We start from the raw sequence: 14,285 nt of genomic DNA, 5'->3' as shown, positions 1-14,285 counted from the left end.
TCCTACATATTGCAGGTAACAGGAAGTAGACTGAGACACTGGGCAGTATCCTGAGCTTATGAGACCATAATGCACGCCTCCACAGTGACACCCTTCATCCAACAAGACCACACCTCCTCTAACAAAGCCACACCTCCTAATAATGTCACTCCCTATGAGCTTATGGAGGCCAATTACATTCAAACTACCACAGCTATTATGCCTGGCTAATTTCTTTTTCTTAACATTGAAGTTTGAAAATTATTTACTTATGGCTGCTGCCAGAGCCAGCACTGCCGGAAAAGTGGTGAAAATTGATGCAGGTGTACAAAGTACCTACATAGGTTCACTCCCGTGCAGTCACAGGAACGCCACACAAAGCCAAGGCCACACCGACATTGTGACCTTGTCATTTCTCCTCCTGTGATCCCGTAGTTTTGTTAATGGAGCCTCTGCTTTGGTTGTTTGAACAACTCTTTTCCATGGACCTGTGCTGCTAATGCAAGTCCACATTTACAGCTTCTCATGTGAGTACCAGCAGGGAGGAGCCAGGAGACAGAGACTCACCTTCTCACCTTCTCATGTGAGTACCAGCAGGGAGGAGCCAGGAGACAGAGACTCACCTTCTCACCTTCTCATGTGGACAGTACCAACAGGGAGGGAGCCAGGAGACAGAGACTCAGTGCAGCACAATTGCATCTCAATTTAAATGCTAAAAATAAGCTAGAGAATTAACTTCAAAACCGACCTTGAACATGTCTCGGGGGTTAAACATATAGTGGCATTTGGTCGGCGTTGGCAGCATGTTCTTGCAGACTTGATAGTATATCGCCAGGGAGCAAAGCACAATCTGGTCTCTACACCTCTGAACCTCAGCTACGAAGTTATGGATGGAGAAATACATTCCCAAGTGAGCCTTTAAAGAGAAAATTTATGTCCAGTTGAACATTCAAATATGGGCTACAGCTAATATTTACCAAGAAGCATACATGCGGACTGCAATGGAGGGTTAATTCCACTGAAAATCATTCCTAGTTAAAATCTTAGGGCAGGGTAGTGGCATAAGTACAGAGACACCCTGGGTGTGGCAAACAGACGTTCTGAGAGCTCTGACTGTTTGCCTAGTAGTCTAGAGGCAGGTGGTGTATTCCTTGGGGACATTTGGTGGCCCACCTCTGTGCAATCACTTGTGGTGCTCTTTCATCTCCTTGCTCACTAAGAGGGCAGGTGTTAGAACATTACCCTGACTGGACCACCAAAAACATAGGTTTTCTTTGGAGAGTCCAAAATTCCTTGTGGGAAAAATGACTCAAAGTGAAATATAGTGTAAGTTTATACATCTGATGTGTGAGATTACATAGAACATAGTAACTTTCTTCAAAATTAATCTTACATTTTCTTTCTTTATAAAGTTTAAAGGTAAATTAAAACCATTTTTCTTTTTCTTTTTTTTTTTTTAAAGCCATTTTTCCTCGGATCCCTTATGATTCTAATGCAGCAGGAGAGCATGGCCACACTGGAAAGAAAACTGCTTTGGAAGAAAGCAAATGTGTGTGCCAGACTGGCAGAGGAAATTCCGCCTCCTAGGAGAAGACACCAAGGTCAGAACTAAGAGTGCTCATGCTTAAAGGGCCCATGCCAGATGCAGGAACTCAGTCAGCAGAATGAAGTCCTGGGATTGCATTAGACATGTACCACAGCACTTCGTATAAACGCTAAATTGTGATTTCAGTATTAAGAGAAAAATCATAGGAATAGTCCAGAAAATGTAGGAGAAACAAAATTTATAAAGACAAGAATAATTTCTCAGTGTCAGTGTTTTCAGGTTCTCAGACTTTTCCTTAGAATATGTTCTCTTTTTCTTCCCCAGTAGAAAATGAATTAGATGGAAAAGATAGGGTGTATTTCATCTTACAGCTTGTGGGCCATCATTCAAGAGAGGCTGGACATGAACTCCAGGTAGGAACCCAGAGGAAGAACTAACATAGAGGGCTGGGCGGTGGTGGCGCACGCCTTTAATCCCAGCACTCGGGAGGCAGGCAGATCTCTGTGAGTTCGAGGCCAGCCTGGTCTACAAGAGCTAGTTCCAGGACAGGAACCAAAAGCTATGGAGAAACCCTGTCTCGAAAATTCAAAAAAAAAAAAAAAAAAAAAAAAAAGAACTAACAAAGAGGCCATGGAGGGGTGCTACTTATTGGCTTGTTGTTTCTCTTGGTTTATTCAACCTACTTTCTTATACACCCAAGATGACCTGCCCAGGGGTGGCACTATGCACCATGGGCTAGGCTCTCGCTGAGCAGCCCCTCCCCCATCAATACCAGTCAAGATAATGCCTAATTTTTACTGCCAGCGCTTAGATGGCAGAGGCAGGTGGCTCTTTGAGGCCAGCCTACATACAGAGTATGTTCCAGCTTGGTCAGGGTTACACAGAGAAACCCTATTTCAATCATCACACACGCACAAAGAAAAGATTTGCCCTTCCCAGGTATCTAGGCTTGTGTCCAGTTGACAAAAACCAAGCAGTATAGTAGAGTACTATAGCATTCTTGAGAACCTGGTACTATTCCAGTGGACCGAGGGAGGGAGAGAGGGAGGGAGGAACACGCTAGGTGCATTACCCGGAAGATAGTATACAGGGCGCTCTGTGGAGGATGAGGCAGTACCAGCAGAGAGAAGTGTTTGAGGAGGCGGGGGCTGATGTCGTTCCCACTGGCAGAAGGTGCACAGGAAGCAATTATAGCAAGATCTTGAATGGTCTGTGGGAAGAGTTTTAAAAAAGGAATACATCTGCCAAAGGTAAAAATATATCAATTTCCCCACCCCACACAGAGGAATTTAGGCAAACATTTAGAACACTATTTACTATAAAACAGAATTCTAATGGTAATAGAAACCTGTGTTCTTACAGGGAACCTGTCATAAAAGATAAATTACTTCCAGCTGGCTTTCTAAATGTCATCAGGAACATTCCATTTAAAAAATGATAGTCACTTCAAAATGTCAATTTATTAGAAGAATGATGTGGGATTCCTTCTGTATATGTGTTGCTTTTATTGGTTGATGAGTAAAGCTATTTGGACCAGAGTAAAGCCAGATGGGAAATCAGAACAGACACACACACATACAGACAGAGAGAAAGGGAGAGGGAGAGGGAGAGGGAGAGTCAAAGAGATGCCATGTAGCTGAAAGACACTGGATCCTTACCAGTAGGCTACAACCTCATGGTGATATGTAGATTAATAGAAATGGGTTAATTTAAGATGTAAGAGTTAGTTACTAAGATGCCTGAGCCATCCACCAAGCAGGGTTGTAATTAATACAGTTTTTGTGTGATTATTCGGGTCTGGGCTGCTGGGAAACATATGAGCAATCTCCAGTTACAAAAGAAAACATGGGGAAACACATTACAACACTCGTCTGGACAAAGAAGTTCAAAAATATAAGAGACAAAACTAACGTAGACATGTGGGATCATACCAAACAAGAAATTTCAGCATAGCAGAGTAGTCGACAGCGTGACCAGTTATAGACCGCAGAGCAAAGTTATACGGTGCACTAGAGTAACCACAGTGAATAGCAATTTACCATACAGCCCCAGATCACTAGATGGGAGAATTTGGGATATCATTACTTAAAGGAAATGATAAGTGCTGGAGGTGATTCATGAGCTAATTGCTCAAATTTCATGATTAAGTCTTGTATAAATATAGCAAAATGTCACCCTGTACCCATAGGAATGCCCACTGATTCTATGTAAATTAAAATTAACAAGGGGTCATTGGGAAATAAGCAATAGGTTGCTGAGGCTAGAAAAGAGGATGCTGTTGATGAATGAGTTATCACAGGAATGTATCTCTGTTGGGGACAGGTCTGGCCTGGGATGAGAAGATGCTCGAAGTAATATCATATTGATCCTGATTCACCACAAAACCACAGCGGTGGCGTGCTGGTGGCTAGAGTCAGATCAGAACCCAGTCTATCCCGATGGGGTGCTTTTGACACCCCTGGTCCTTCCCATGTTTGTGTTGGGGCTGCAGATATCCCACCAAAGACCTGCTGGAATTATTTTCTGGTCATTTTAGGGCCGTTGTCCAGGCTGTGTATTCCAGGACCCATTTCCTGTTCTCCTTCCTCCATCTCTCTCAGATTCTCTCTGGAGGACTGCACTGGGACTCTTCCTCTCTGCCTTAGGTGGACGGAGATTTGAACAGTCGGGCTGGTGTCTGAGCCAATGCCACCCACTAGCGAGCGTGATGCATTTGGGACCTTAGCTTAAGTCTGCCTGAGACATGAAGCTTTGCAGCAACTGTCGTCTCGTCTCACGGAGGAGAGGTCTGAGAATAGGACAGTTGAGATTGGTGGAGTCAGTTTTGGAACAAAGGGCAGAGATTTCCAGAGAAGGAACCAAAACAGGGTCTCAACATGAACACTGTCTAAATTCATCACTCAACATTGCTGTAAGCATTTAGTAACAATATTTAGTGAGGAAAAAAATCTTAGTATATACTTTACCTTCCATGTGTTTCTTTCAGTATCATAAAGCCCACCCATTTCTAATAACTGTCTGATCAATTCCAGGGGTGGCTGTGCTCCACTTGTGTCTGGTACCGGCATATTCAAATCATCAATATATACTACAATCTTAAGGAAGACAGAACGTTTAAAAGTATTAATTAGTATACCCTTTGAAAAACTCTGAATTACCGGTATCTTATTGTTCAAGAACAAAATGATATGCAATAATCTGCTTTTTAAAAATTAAAAATTGAAGAAGATCAAATCTATTTTGAAGCTATGGTCTTAGAAGACAGCAAGTGTTCAAACCCACAGAAACTATCCACCCTTGGTCCTAACACAGCTGCATAATACTCAGGCAAGGTTTTTGGTGCCGATAAAGCAATTTAACTGTGGCTCTTGCTTCTGAATGTGCAGTTCACTAAGCCCTTTCTTATCGTTTGTTCTTGGCAAGGCCCTGTTGTAGGATTTAGCCTTCCTATTTCATATGCACCATGACTGGGAAAGAAAATTCAGAAACATATTCCACTTTTTAAATCTGTATTACTTTTTTTTTTAACCTAGGACAATACTATGCAGCCAAGTGTATTGATCATAATCTCCATGCAATGAAATCTTTTGCTTGTGTTTATTTTTCTGAAATAAAAATACAAATAGCTGCTTTAATTTCCCAATTTGTAACCGTCACTATTATTGTTATTATTATTTTTAGGAAAACACTGTTTTCCCCTCTTGGAACATAGACTGGCAGTCATGTTTCTCAACTGCATTTTATTCATGTGGGCAAAGATCAGTTTTATCCGTTATCTTCGGTGAATCTGAAGCAAATACGTAAGACCTACTAAAGGTAAGGCAGCATTGTGAGCAGGGACTCCTAGGGGCCCCGTGTAGGTCTCTTTGTAATTCTTGTAAACCTCTTGACAGTAAACTAACGTGGGGCTGTTGAATGAAAGTCAGTGATCCTAAATTCCAATTGTGACTCAGATAATTAATGGCCAGTTGATTCACGCCAAACAGACTGGAGGAGAGATGAAGAGCATCCGATGCCACCCAGTGCCTGCCGGGTTCCCACAAGTCATTCCCTTCATGCCTGCTCCGAGTCTGTAAGTTCTAGAAGCTCCTCTTTCTGTTAGAGCTTTGTGCAGTGGAAGAAAACAAGCAAGAAGTACAGCTACCAAGCGCCAGCAGCTAGCTCAGCCTCCAGACAACCTTCATGTAGATTTCGGCAAATTCTGTTGGTCTTAGTGATTCTCACCCTGGAAACCCATCACACTGAAAGAGGAATACACTGGTTTGATGAAAATCAAAGTCTCCATTTTAAGGGCATTTTTAAACAATGCTCAGCAGTGTGTGTTCTCCATCTTACTAATAAAAACAAACCAATTTGTTATTCGATTTGTATAAGCGGACAGCCTAGAGGGGCTTTATTACCCTGTTGTTTTTCGGGGCTCCAAGTATGTCTTTGGTCCTTCTGACTAACTTCCGTAGAATCAGCTCCTTGGTTTTGGCGGCTGTCATGTTGGTGGTGAAGTTTATTGTAGAGACTATAATTCCTTTGTCATTTTTAACTGGGGTTTCATCATTCTTAATCTCTACTCTCCTTGTATTCTGATCTACAATGCCAAATACAAAAAGAGAAATAAATTTAGGGCAGTTTTAAGAAAGATTTGCTCTATTTTAGGGTGTTAAGAAATTCGAAATGAGCAATTCTATCTTATTGTCGTTCTTTTAACGACAGTGCTCAAAGAGGAACAGCAGCTTGCAACGGCCCTGCGAGTTCTCACTGCGGACTGTGTGTCGGAACCCAAAGTGCCCTATGAGTTCTCACTGCGGACTGTGTGTCAGAACCCAAAGTGCCCTATGAGTTCTCACTGCGGACTGTGTCGGAACCCAAAGTGCCCTGCGAGTTCTCACTGCGGACTGTGTGTCGGAACCCAAAGTGCCCTATGAGTTCTCACTGTGGACTGTGTGTCGGAACCCAAAGTGCCCTGCGAGTTCTCACTGCGGACTGTGTGTCAGAACCCAAAGTGCCCTGCGAGTTCTCACTGTGGACTGTGTGTCAGAACCCAAAGTGCCCTATGAGTTCTCACTGCGGACTGTGTGTCGGAACCCAAAGTGCCCTGCGAGTTCTCACTGCGGACTGTGTGTCAGAACCCAAAGTGCCCTATGAGTTCTCACTGCGGACTGTGTGTCAGAACCCAAAGTGCCCTGCGAGTTCTCACTGTGGACTGTGTGTCAGAACCCAAAGTGCCCTATGAGTTCTCACTGCGGACTGTGTGTCGGAACCCAAAGTGCCCTGCGAGTTCTCACTGCGGACTGTGTGTCAGAACCCAAAGTGCCCTGCGAGTTCTCACTGCGGACTGTGTGTCAGAACCCAAAGTGCCCTATGAGTTCTCACTGCGGACTGTGTGTCAGAACCCAAAGTGCCCTACGAGTTCTCACTGCGGACTGTGTGTCAGAACCCAAAGTGCCCTATGAGTTCTCACTGCGGACTGTGTCGGAACCCAAAGTGCCCTACGAGTTCTCACTGCGGACTGTGTGTCGGAACCCAAAGTGCCCTACGAGTTCTCACTGCGGACTGTGTGTCGGAACCCAAAGTGCCCTACGAGTTCTCACTGTGGACTGTGTGTCGGAACCCAAAGTGCCCTATGAGTTCTCACTGTGGACTGTGTGTCAGAACCCAAAGTGCCCTATGAGTTCTCACTGTGGACTGTGTGTCAGAACCCAAAGTGCATGCAACGGTATGAAAGCTGAGGGAGCCCTCTTCTCGTTTGTGTATGTTAGAGACATCCAACTGAATGACTGGAAAGCAGTATGCAGGTCTTGTTCCAGGGCAAGCCTCATTCCGAGGGATACAGAGGATGCTGCTGCTGTGGTTTGGGACCCCACAGTCCCTCTGGCATTCATGTGTCTGCTGTCAGGAGTCCTGGCCTGAGAACTGCAGAGTCATGACTTTTTCCTGTATTGTGTTGAAAACCAGGGAAGCAGCAACCAGACAGCACCTTCTACCAGGCTGACAGGACTCACCTGTGAACGCACACGGGCTTCTCCACCATAGCCTCTTGTACCTTTTCAGGAGTTTTGAGTGGATTCTGGATAATTTCCAACAGTTTTTATTTTAAACGAACAATTCCAGGTCTCTCTGTCTCTCTGTCTGTCTCTCCTTTCTTTCTATTTTTTCTAAGACGGGGTTTCTCTATGTAGCTCTAGCTGTCCTGGAACTAGCTCTGCAGATCAGGCTGGCCTTGAAGTCACAGAGATCCACCTGCCTCTGCCTCTCAAATGCTGGATTAAAAGAGTTCTAGCTTTGACTTTATGATTTCTTACAGTAGGGAATGAGAAGGTTGACTCCGTGGGTCACACTTACCCAAACCTCCGAGTGCTGCTTTGTAGGTCTCAGCAATCAAGATGTTGATATTCTGCCTTAGGCTGTTGGGACCAAACATTTAAAGGACCGCTAATTAGTTCATCATTTTAGCTGTAGTGATAAAATCTAATCAAAGCAACTGCACATCATCGATTTTTACTTTGATTTCCCACAAGAAAAGACTGTTTTGCTGTCCGCACTGCTATAGCCCTAAGCCCTCTCTACCTGCCACTCTCCTTCCAGCTACAACAAAACCCTGCTTCTCTGATATCTTAACAGTGTGAGACTTAGTTTTAGAAATGTGTTTTATTTCAGAATTTTTTATTTGCAAAACAGGATTATATTTTTCTTTTAGGAAGAGGAAGACAAAGTTCAGAATGATAAGCACAAGCTCCTTGTAAAAAGTCTTTTCATATTTCAGATGCAGATGCTTTATTTCTATCACAACAAGCAGATATTATACAAACCTTTGTGAGTTATCTGAGGTGCATTCTTCCAGGAGGAAAATAGCTTATAGTTGCATTTTATGTTATATAAAATGCATGGTTCTAAACTTGGTTATATTTAAAATAAATGCAAGTATATCTGACTTAAAGGAATGAACCTATCCGTTAACACTCTGGAGAAAAGTAAAGATTTCCCTCTAAACAGAAAATTAGGGTGAACCAATAATAAAGAAGGAGATTAAATAAGTAATAAAAAGTTGGCCATTGGAGAAAAAGCATCTCAGAACTATGGTTTCACACTGAATTCTACTGATTATTTAAAGAAGAATGGATACCAATGCCACATGTTACCAAAAGAATGAATGTAGAAGGAATATTTCCAAACCCATTTCATAAAGTCAGCACTGACCAGACAAGAAAGCCAGAAAAATTCTGTAAACAAAGAAAATTTCAGGACACTGTCACTTAGGAATACAGATACAAAAATCTTCAACAGAAAGCTTACAACCCCAAACTCAACAGTGCATGAAAGAGACTATTCTTCATGATCAAGTGAGATCTATCCTGGGACATAAGGATGGTCCACCATATACAAACAATAAAATCCGAGGCAGCATAGTATAGAATAAAGGACAAAGGATATAATAATCATTTATCAATAAGTAAAAAAATCGATACTGAAAACCATAATGAAGTTGAAAAGTGGCACAATATCTGAAACTATAGCCAGTATTCATGGTTTAGAAAAATCAATACTGTTATAATGTTTATAATCCCTAAAATGATCTACAAATTCAATGCAATATCAATCAAAACTCAAACTAGTTTTCATTTTTCTTTTGGAATCACAGGACTCCAAACAGACACTGCAATCCTGAACAGAAAGAAAAAGGCAGAAGTAATTACAGGGGCTGGAGAGAAGCCTATGCTGAAGAGCTTCACTGCTCTTGCGGAGGACTGGAGTTTGGTAGCTAACACTTATATCAAACAGCACATAATGACCCCAAACTCCAGCTTCAGGGTATACCAAGCTCTCTCTTCAGGGCTCTGCAGGCATTGGCATTCACATGCACACACCCTACACAGATACATAATCTCAAAAAGTAAAACAAAAAGAATATAATACAATTAATTATATTATACAATAATATAATTAATTAAAACAAGAGGCTATTGCCATAAAAAGTGAACTAAGCCAGGCAAGAAGGATTAAATTCTGTATAGCCTCCAGGATACTGAGAGTATGAAGAAAGCTCAACTTGTGGAAGCAAAAAGACGGGTAGGTGTCAGGGGCTGAGGATGAGGTGGGTATAAATGGGTGTCTGCTCATGGATGCAAATAGGAGGAGACTGATTTCAAGGTGTATCACATGGGTATGGAGGGTACCGTTAACATGTATGTATGTATGTGTGTATATATATTAGGAGAGAGCGGGAAAATATCTTTTCTTATTGTCTCATTTGAATAATTCTCATCATTATATAAAAGTTGCTTTGTAAGAACAAACTCGACATTCATCAAGGAAACATTTTTGCCAGATAAGTCAAATTTAAAGTTTGATATATATATATATATATATATACCTTGATCTTTTAATTTCATTATGTAACAGGACTTTTCCTAAAATTGACCCGAATTTTATATCGAATGTTCCTCGGCCCTCTAGCTTGTCAAGCATCTCCCTGATGGCAGTGGTCTTCCCGACACCGGTGTCTCCTGAGGGGGAGATGCATTACACATGTTCACATGTTAGCATGAGCTAGTAGACAGGTATTCATTTGAATTGGCATGGAAAGCACATTTTTGCTCTTCTGTTTTAAAGGTGAGAGAAGTCAATTAGAACTTAATGTAAATTTCTTTCAAACTGTCTGATTTATATTCTTACAAAAGACAGATTAGGAGATAATTGTACTTTTTATTTAATGTTCATTTAAGCCCATCACAACTGTTTCTTGCTTAGTACACTAGAACTGTGTTAAATAAGACTCTTTGAACCAAACGAAGCAAAATCAATTAAAAATAGACATTTTATGTGCATGAATGCTGTATCTGTATGCGTGCGTACACAATGTGCGACACCTGCCCATGAAGGTTGCAGACTCTCCTGGGACTGAAGTTACAGATGGTTCTGAACCACGAAGCATGTGCTAGGAAATGAACCTGAGCCCTCTGCAAGTACTGCGGACCCTAAGCCTTTTCTCCATCCCACCTCCAGGCCTTGAACTCAACAATCTTCCTGCCTTCGCCTCATGAGTACTGGAATTACAGGCCTATATCACAACACCCAGTTCCCTTAATTTTTTTTTTGTGCTAATACCATCTAAGGTGGCATTTAAATATAAACTTACTGAAGCAGAACAAGGACTCATGACTCCAAGTCAACAAGACAGAAAAATGTAAGAGTTTCCTTAGATAAATTAGAGGTGACTGTGTGTAATCTGAGTGTCACATTGCTGAAGTTCTTTGTGTGTGTCCCTGGGAACACTCTATTATTCTCCTCTAGGGATACACAACACAGGTCAGAGACAGGAAACTGTTAGTCAATGGGTTGGATAAATATTCAGAATGGACAAGAACTGTATTGAGTTACTCCTCTGGTAAAAGGCTGGAAGAATTTTATGGCATCTTTACAAATTGTTTAAGTTTAATTAGACATTTGGTATTCGCAGAGGTAGCCCTCTAAGGACCAGGGCCTCTGGACTGTGGAGGTCAACCACACGTTCATCCAGTGTGTACCTTTCTAGAGTTTGTCTTTAATGTAATGAAAAGATGAAAAACTATAACATCCAAGTCTGGAGTGGTGGGCACACCCATAATTCCAGCACTTGGGAGGTTGAGGCAGGAGGATCACCTGTTTAGTAGCAGGCTGGGCCACTCAACAAGAACAAAAAGGGAAGCTGGGTGGGGAAGAAGGAAGACAAGGAACACATAGGCAGGCTTATAATGTCCTTGGTTAAAATGGGCTTTCATAGGCTGTTGGCAGATCTGTGGAAATCAGGCTCTCTAAACTTGCAGGGCCGATTAGTCAATTCTCACTTAAAAATGGCTAGACCCAAGAATTGTTCAACTTCTTCCTGACTTGGAAATTCCTTTGCTTCTTTTCAATACCTGTGAGAAGTACAGGGCAGGAATTCTTCAGGAGAAGACTCATGAGGAAAGACAGGCAGATGGTGTCCCTGGTGGCAGTGTAGTTCACATACTCCCCGCACTCCTTCATCCTCAGCACACTGTCACTTGATCCCTGGAAGTCAGTCAGTAACGATGTCCCTAAGGTCGGAAAACAGTGTGTAAGTTCCAGGTGACCGCAAATAAGATAGCAGCCAATAACTTTTGCTCTTCGGTATTCTCTGGGCAAGTTAGTGTGGTACGTGGCAATGTGGACATGGTCAGACTGGCCGGTGTTGTTAGATGTGCCTGAGGTCTTTGATGGGCCTCAGAGACTGCTCTTCCTGCATGCTCAGCTGTCCAAGACATCACCGTGCACATTCCTAGAGTCAGCTGACTTTCCTGCTACAACCTGCTGGTCTAGTCCTTGATAGAAGGCTGGGGGAGCAGCTCTCTTCCCAAGGCTGCCTGTTGCCCTAAGAACCCCGTTTCTCTTGCTGCCCTTCCTGTCATCGGACTCTTCCCTGCTAGAAGTTTTGATCATACAAGTGTTTATGAACCTTGTACCTTATTTTCTGGACCTCAGGAAACTGACATTTCAAAAAGTAAAGGACAGTTGGATACAGACAATTCATTGTGAAATAAAACACAGACAGACAGACACACGAGATAGAACAAAACAAAAACCAACCAACCAAACAACCAACCAAACAAAACTGCTCTCTAGAGTGTTACCCTGATCCTTGTTTTAAAACTTCACCTTATTATTACTGTTGTCTACTGTAGTGTGTGTGTGTGTGTGTGTCAGAGGACAACTTTGTGGAGTTGGTCCTCTCCTTCCACCTTTACATGGGCTCCATGGATTGCTCCCTCACTCTCTGCCCCATCTCACACCCTTTAAAGAAACTGTATCCGAATTCTTCCCTCATTACACCAGTGCACAGCTGAACTGTCAGTTGGTCCTAACAGAGCCGTGTTCACTCAGCCGTTGTTGATTCTTCTTCATAAACAGTAGCTGAACAGTACAGATCAAAGCACACACAGAGACACCGCACTGAGCCAGAGCTGCATAGAAGCAGCTTTGCTTCCCGCCTTTTCTAATTACTAATTCCCATGCAGATTCTGTTCCATCCCTCACTTTTAGTGAATTTTAGAGATTCTTCTAACCCAACATGTTTTTATTAGTGTTATTTAAAACACTAAGGATCTGTCCAACAAACCCTTCACCAGTGCGGTAGTGATGAGGATCTATGTCACTTCAATACAGCTGCCACAGCACATGTGCCCCTCCCACCATACACGTGTGTGCACACCTACATCATGCACACACATACAATAAATACAAATTTTTAAAACAGCTCTATTCAATTCTTCCTTAAATTGCCCATGTCACCTAAGTATCACTGTATGTTACATGTGTAGCTGTTTTGCCTGGACGTCTGTCTGCACTGTGCGCACAGTGGCCAGAAGAGGGGACTGGATCCGCTGGAGCTGGAGTGACAGATGGTTGTGAGCCTTTATGAAGGTTCTCTGTTAAGTGCGGCAAGTGTTCTTAACCCCCAGACCATCTCTTTAGCCTTGGCCTTGTCATGTTTTATACTTTGTAACTCCTTCAAGTATCTTCAAGCTGATTTTTTATTTGAAGACCAGGCATAAGGTGCCTTGGGTGGTGGTGTAGATTTCAGTGAGCATCTTCGGCTCCCTCTTAGCAGTGTTACTAGGAGGTCCATGGCCTCCGCCAAAGCAGCCTTGGCTGGAGCTGCGCCTAGCTAGCAGTGCTAAACCTTTCTGAGAACGCCTTGCAGGCCAGTCCCACTGGCTGCTTCAGCATCCCCTTCTCCTCCACCACATTAAACTCTACAGTTTCTCCATCTTCTACACTGGCCAGAGACCACCATGGAGTCTTTTTAGAAAAGATTTTTGTTTATGTATATGTGGTCGTATATATGTCACAGTGAGCAGGCAGAGCTCAGAGGACCCTGTGGATGTCAGGGATCAAACTCAGGTCACCAGGTTTGGTGGCCTTTATCCACTGAACTATTCTTCTTAATGGCACAAATACAACCTCTTGGGTGTCACTTGGGAGTCGGAAGTCCACGTCTATTTCTGATGTTGGCTCATTTGACAGTGCTGAAGACTTCGGTAGTGCGATCTTTCTTCTCCATGCTTTTACTGCCAGCCATGATTAAGGAGGCTGTGGCTAAAGATGTCAGAGCTGTGGGGCAGTGGTGACAGAGCCCACGTTTCCACAAGGACTTCTGGCAAGCAGGCCACCTCTGCTGTAGCTTCCTGGAGGTAGCTGCTTTGTCGACCTGGCTCCCACTGCCTCCACTTTTCCTCAGCACCTCCAATCATTCATTTATTAATACTTTATATACACGCTTTTCAACTTATGATGGAGCTACTTCCAATAAACCTAAAAAAATTGCTATTTGAAATGCATTTAATACAACGGAACCTTCTAGTTCAGCGGCACAGCATACTGGGGGAAGATGGGCTGTTCACCCTGAGGTTCTGTGCTGCCTGGGAGCTGCAGCCACTGGCGACTCCCCAGAGCTGCAGGAATCATTCTGCTTCAGACCAGCCTGGGAAAGACCCAAATAGAAAATAAAGAATTCATAATTTCTGTTCCACAAGTATTCACACCACTAGAGAGTTGAAAAATTGTAAAACTGAAATAACTTTTAACTTTAATTTTAATGAAGTTTTGTCATTAAGTTCTTGCCTTCATCTCCTACCAAGCTTCCAGAGTTCAGCAAGATGAAGGCTCTTCTGTGATAGGCGGAGGCAGGCTGCTAATATGGATAACTGCTGGCATGAAAATTAAACCATCGTTTTCTTCTTTTTTGTTGTTGCTCTTTTGAGATAGGGGC

At 42.8% G+C, this 14,285-nt stretch overlaps 1 protein-coding gene across 1 annotated transcript in view; it reads right to left on the bottom strand.

The window, feature by feature from the left end:
- Dnah14 (dynein axonemal heavy chain 14) overlaps positions 1-14,285 on the bottom strand; it is a 277,305-nt gene that overhangs the window by 87,317 nt on the left and 175,703 nt on the right. The window contains exons 47-53 of the mRNA XM_057769862.1: positions 11,416-11,574; positions 9,891-10,023; positions 7,862-7,923; positions 5,926-6,107; positions 4,492-4,620; positions 2,598-2,735; positions 728-895 (exon numbers count right to left, since the gene is read on the bottom strand). Coding sequence (XP_057625845.1) covers positions 728-895; positions 2,598-2,735; positions 4,492-4,620; positions 5,926-6,107; positions 7,862-7,923; positions 9,891-10,023; positions 11,416-11,574 — 971 coding nt within the window. The remainder of the gene's footprint in view (positions 1-727; positions 896-2,597; positions 2,736-4,491; positions 4,621-5,925; positions 6,108-7,861; positions 7,924-9,890; positions 10,024-11,415; positions 11,575-14,285) is intronic.

This window comes from Chionomys nivalis, chromosome 5, assembly GCF_950005125.1.
Source record: "Chionomys nivalis chromosome 5, mChiNiv1.1, whole genome shotgun sequence".
In the NCBI taxonomy this organism is placed as follows: domain Eukaryota; kingdom Metazoa; phylum Chordata; class Mammalia; order Rodentia; family Cricetidae; genus Chionomys; species Chionomys nivalis.
Note: the sequence above shows the minus strand (reverse complement) of the source record. Positions and strands in the feature narration are given on the sequence as shown.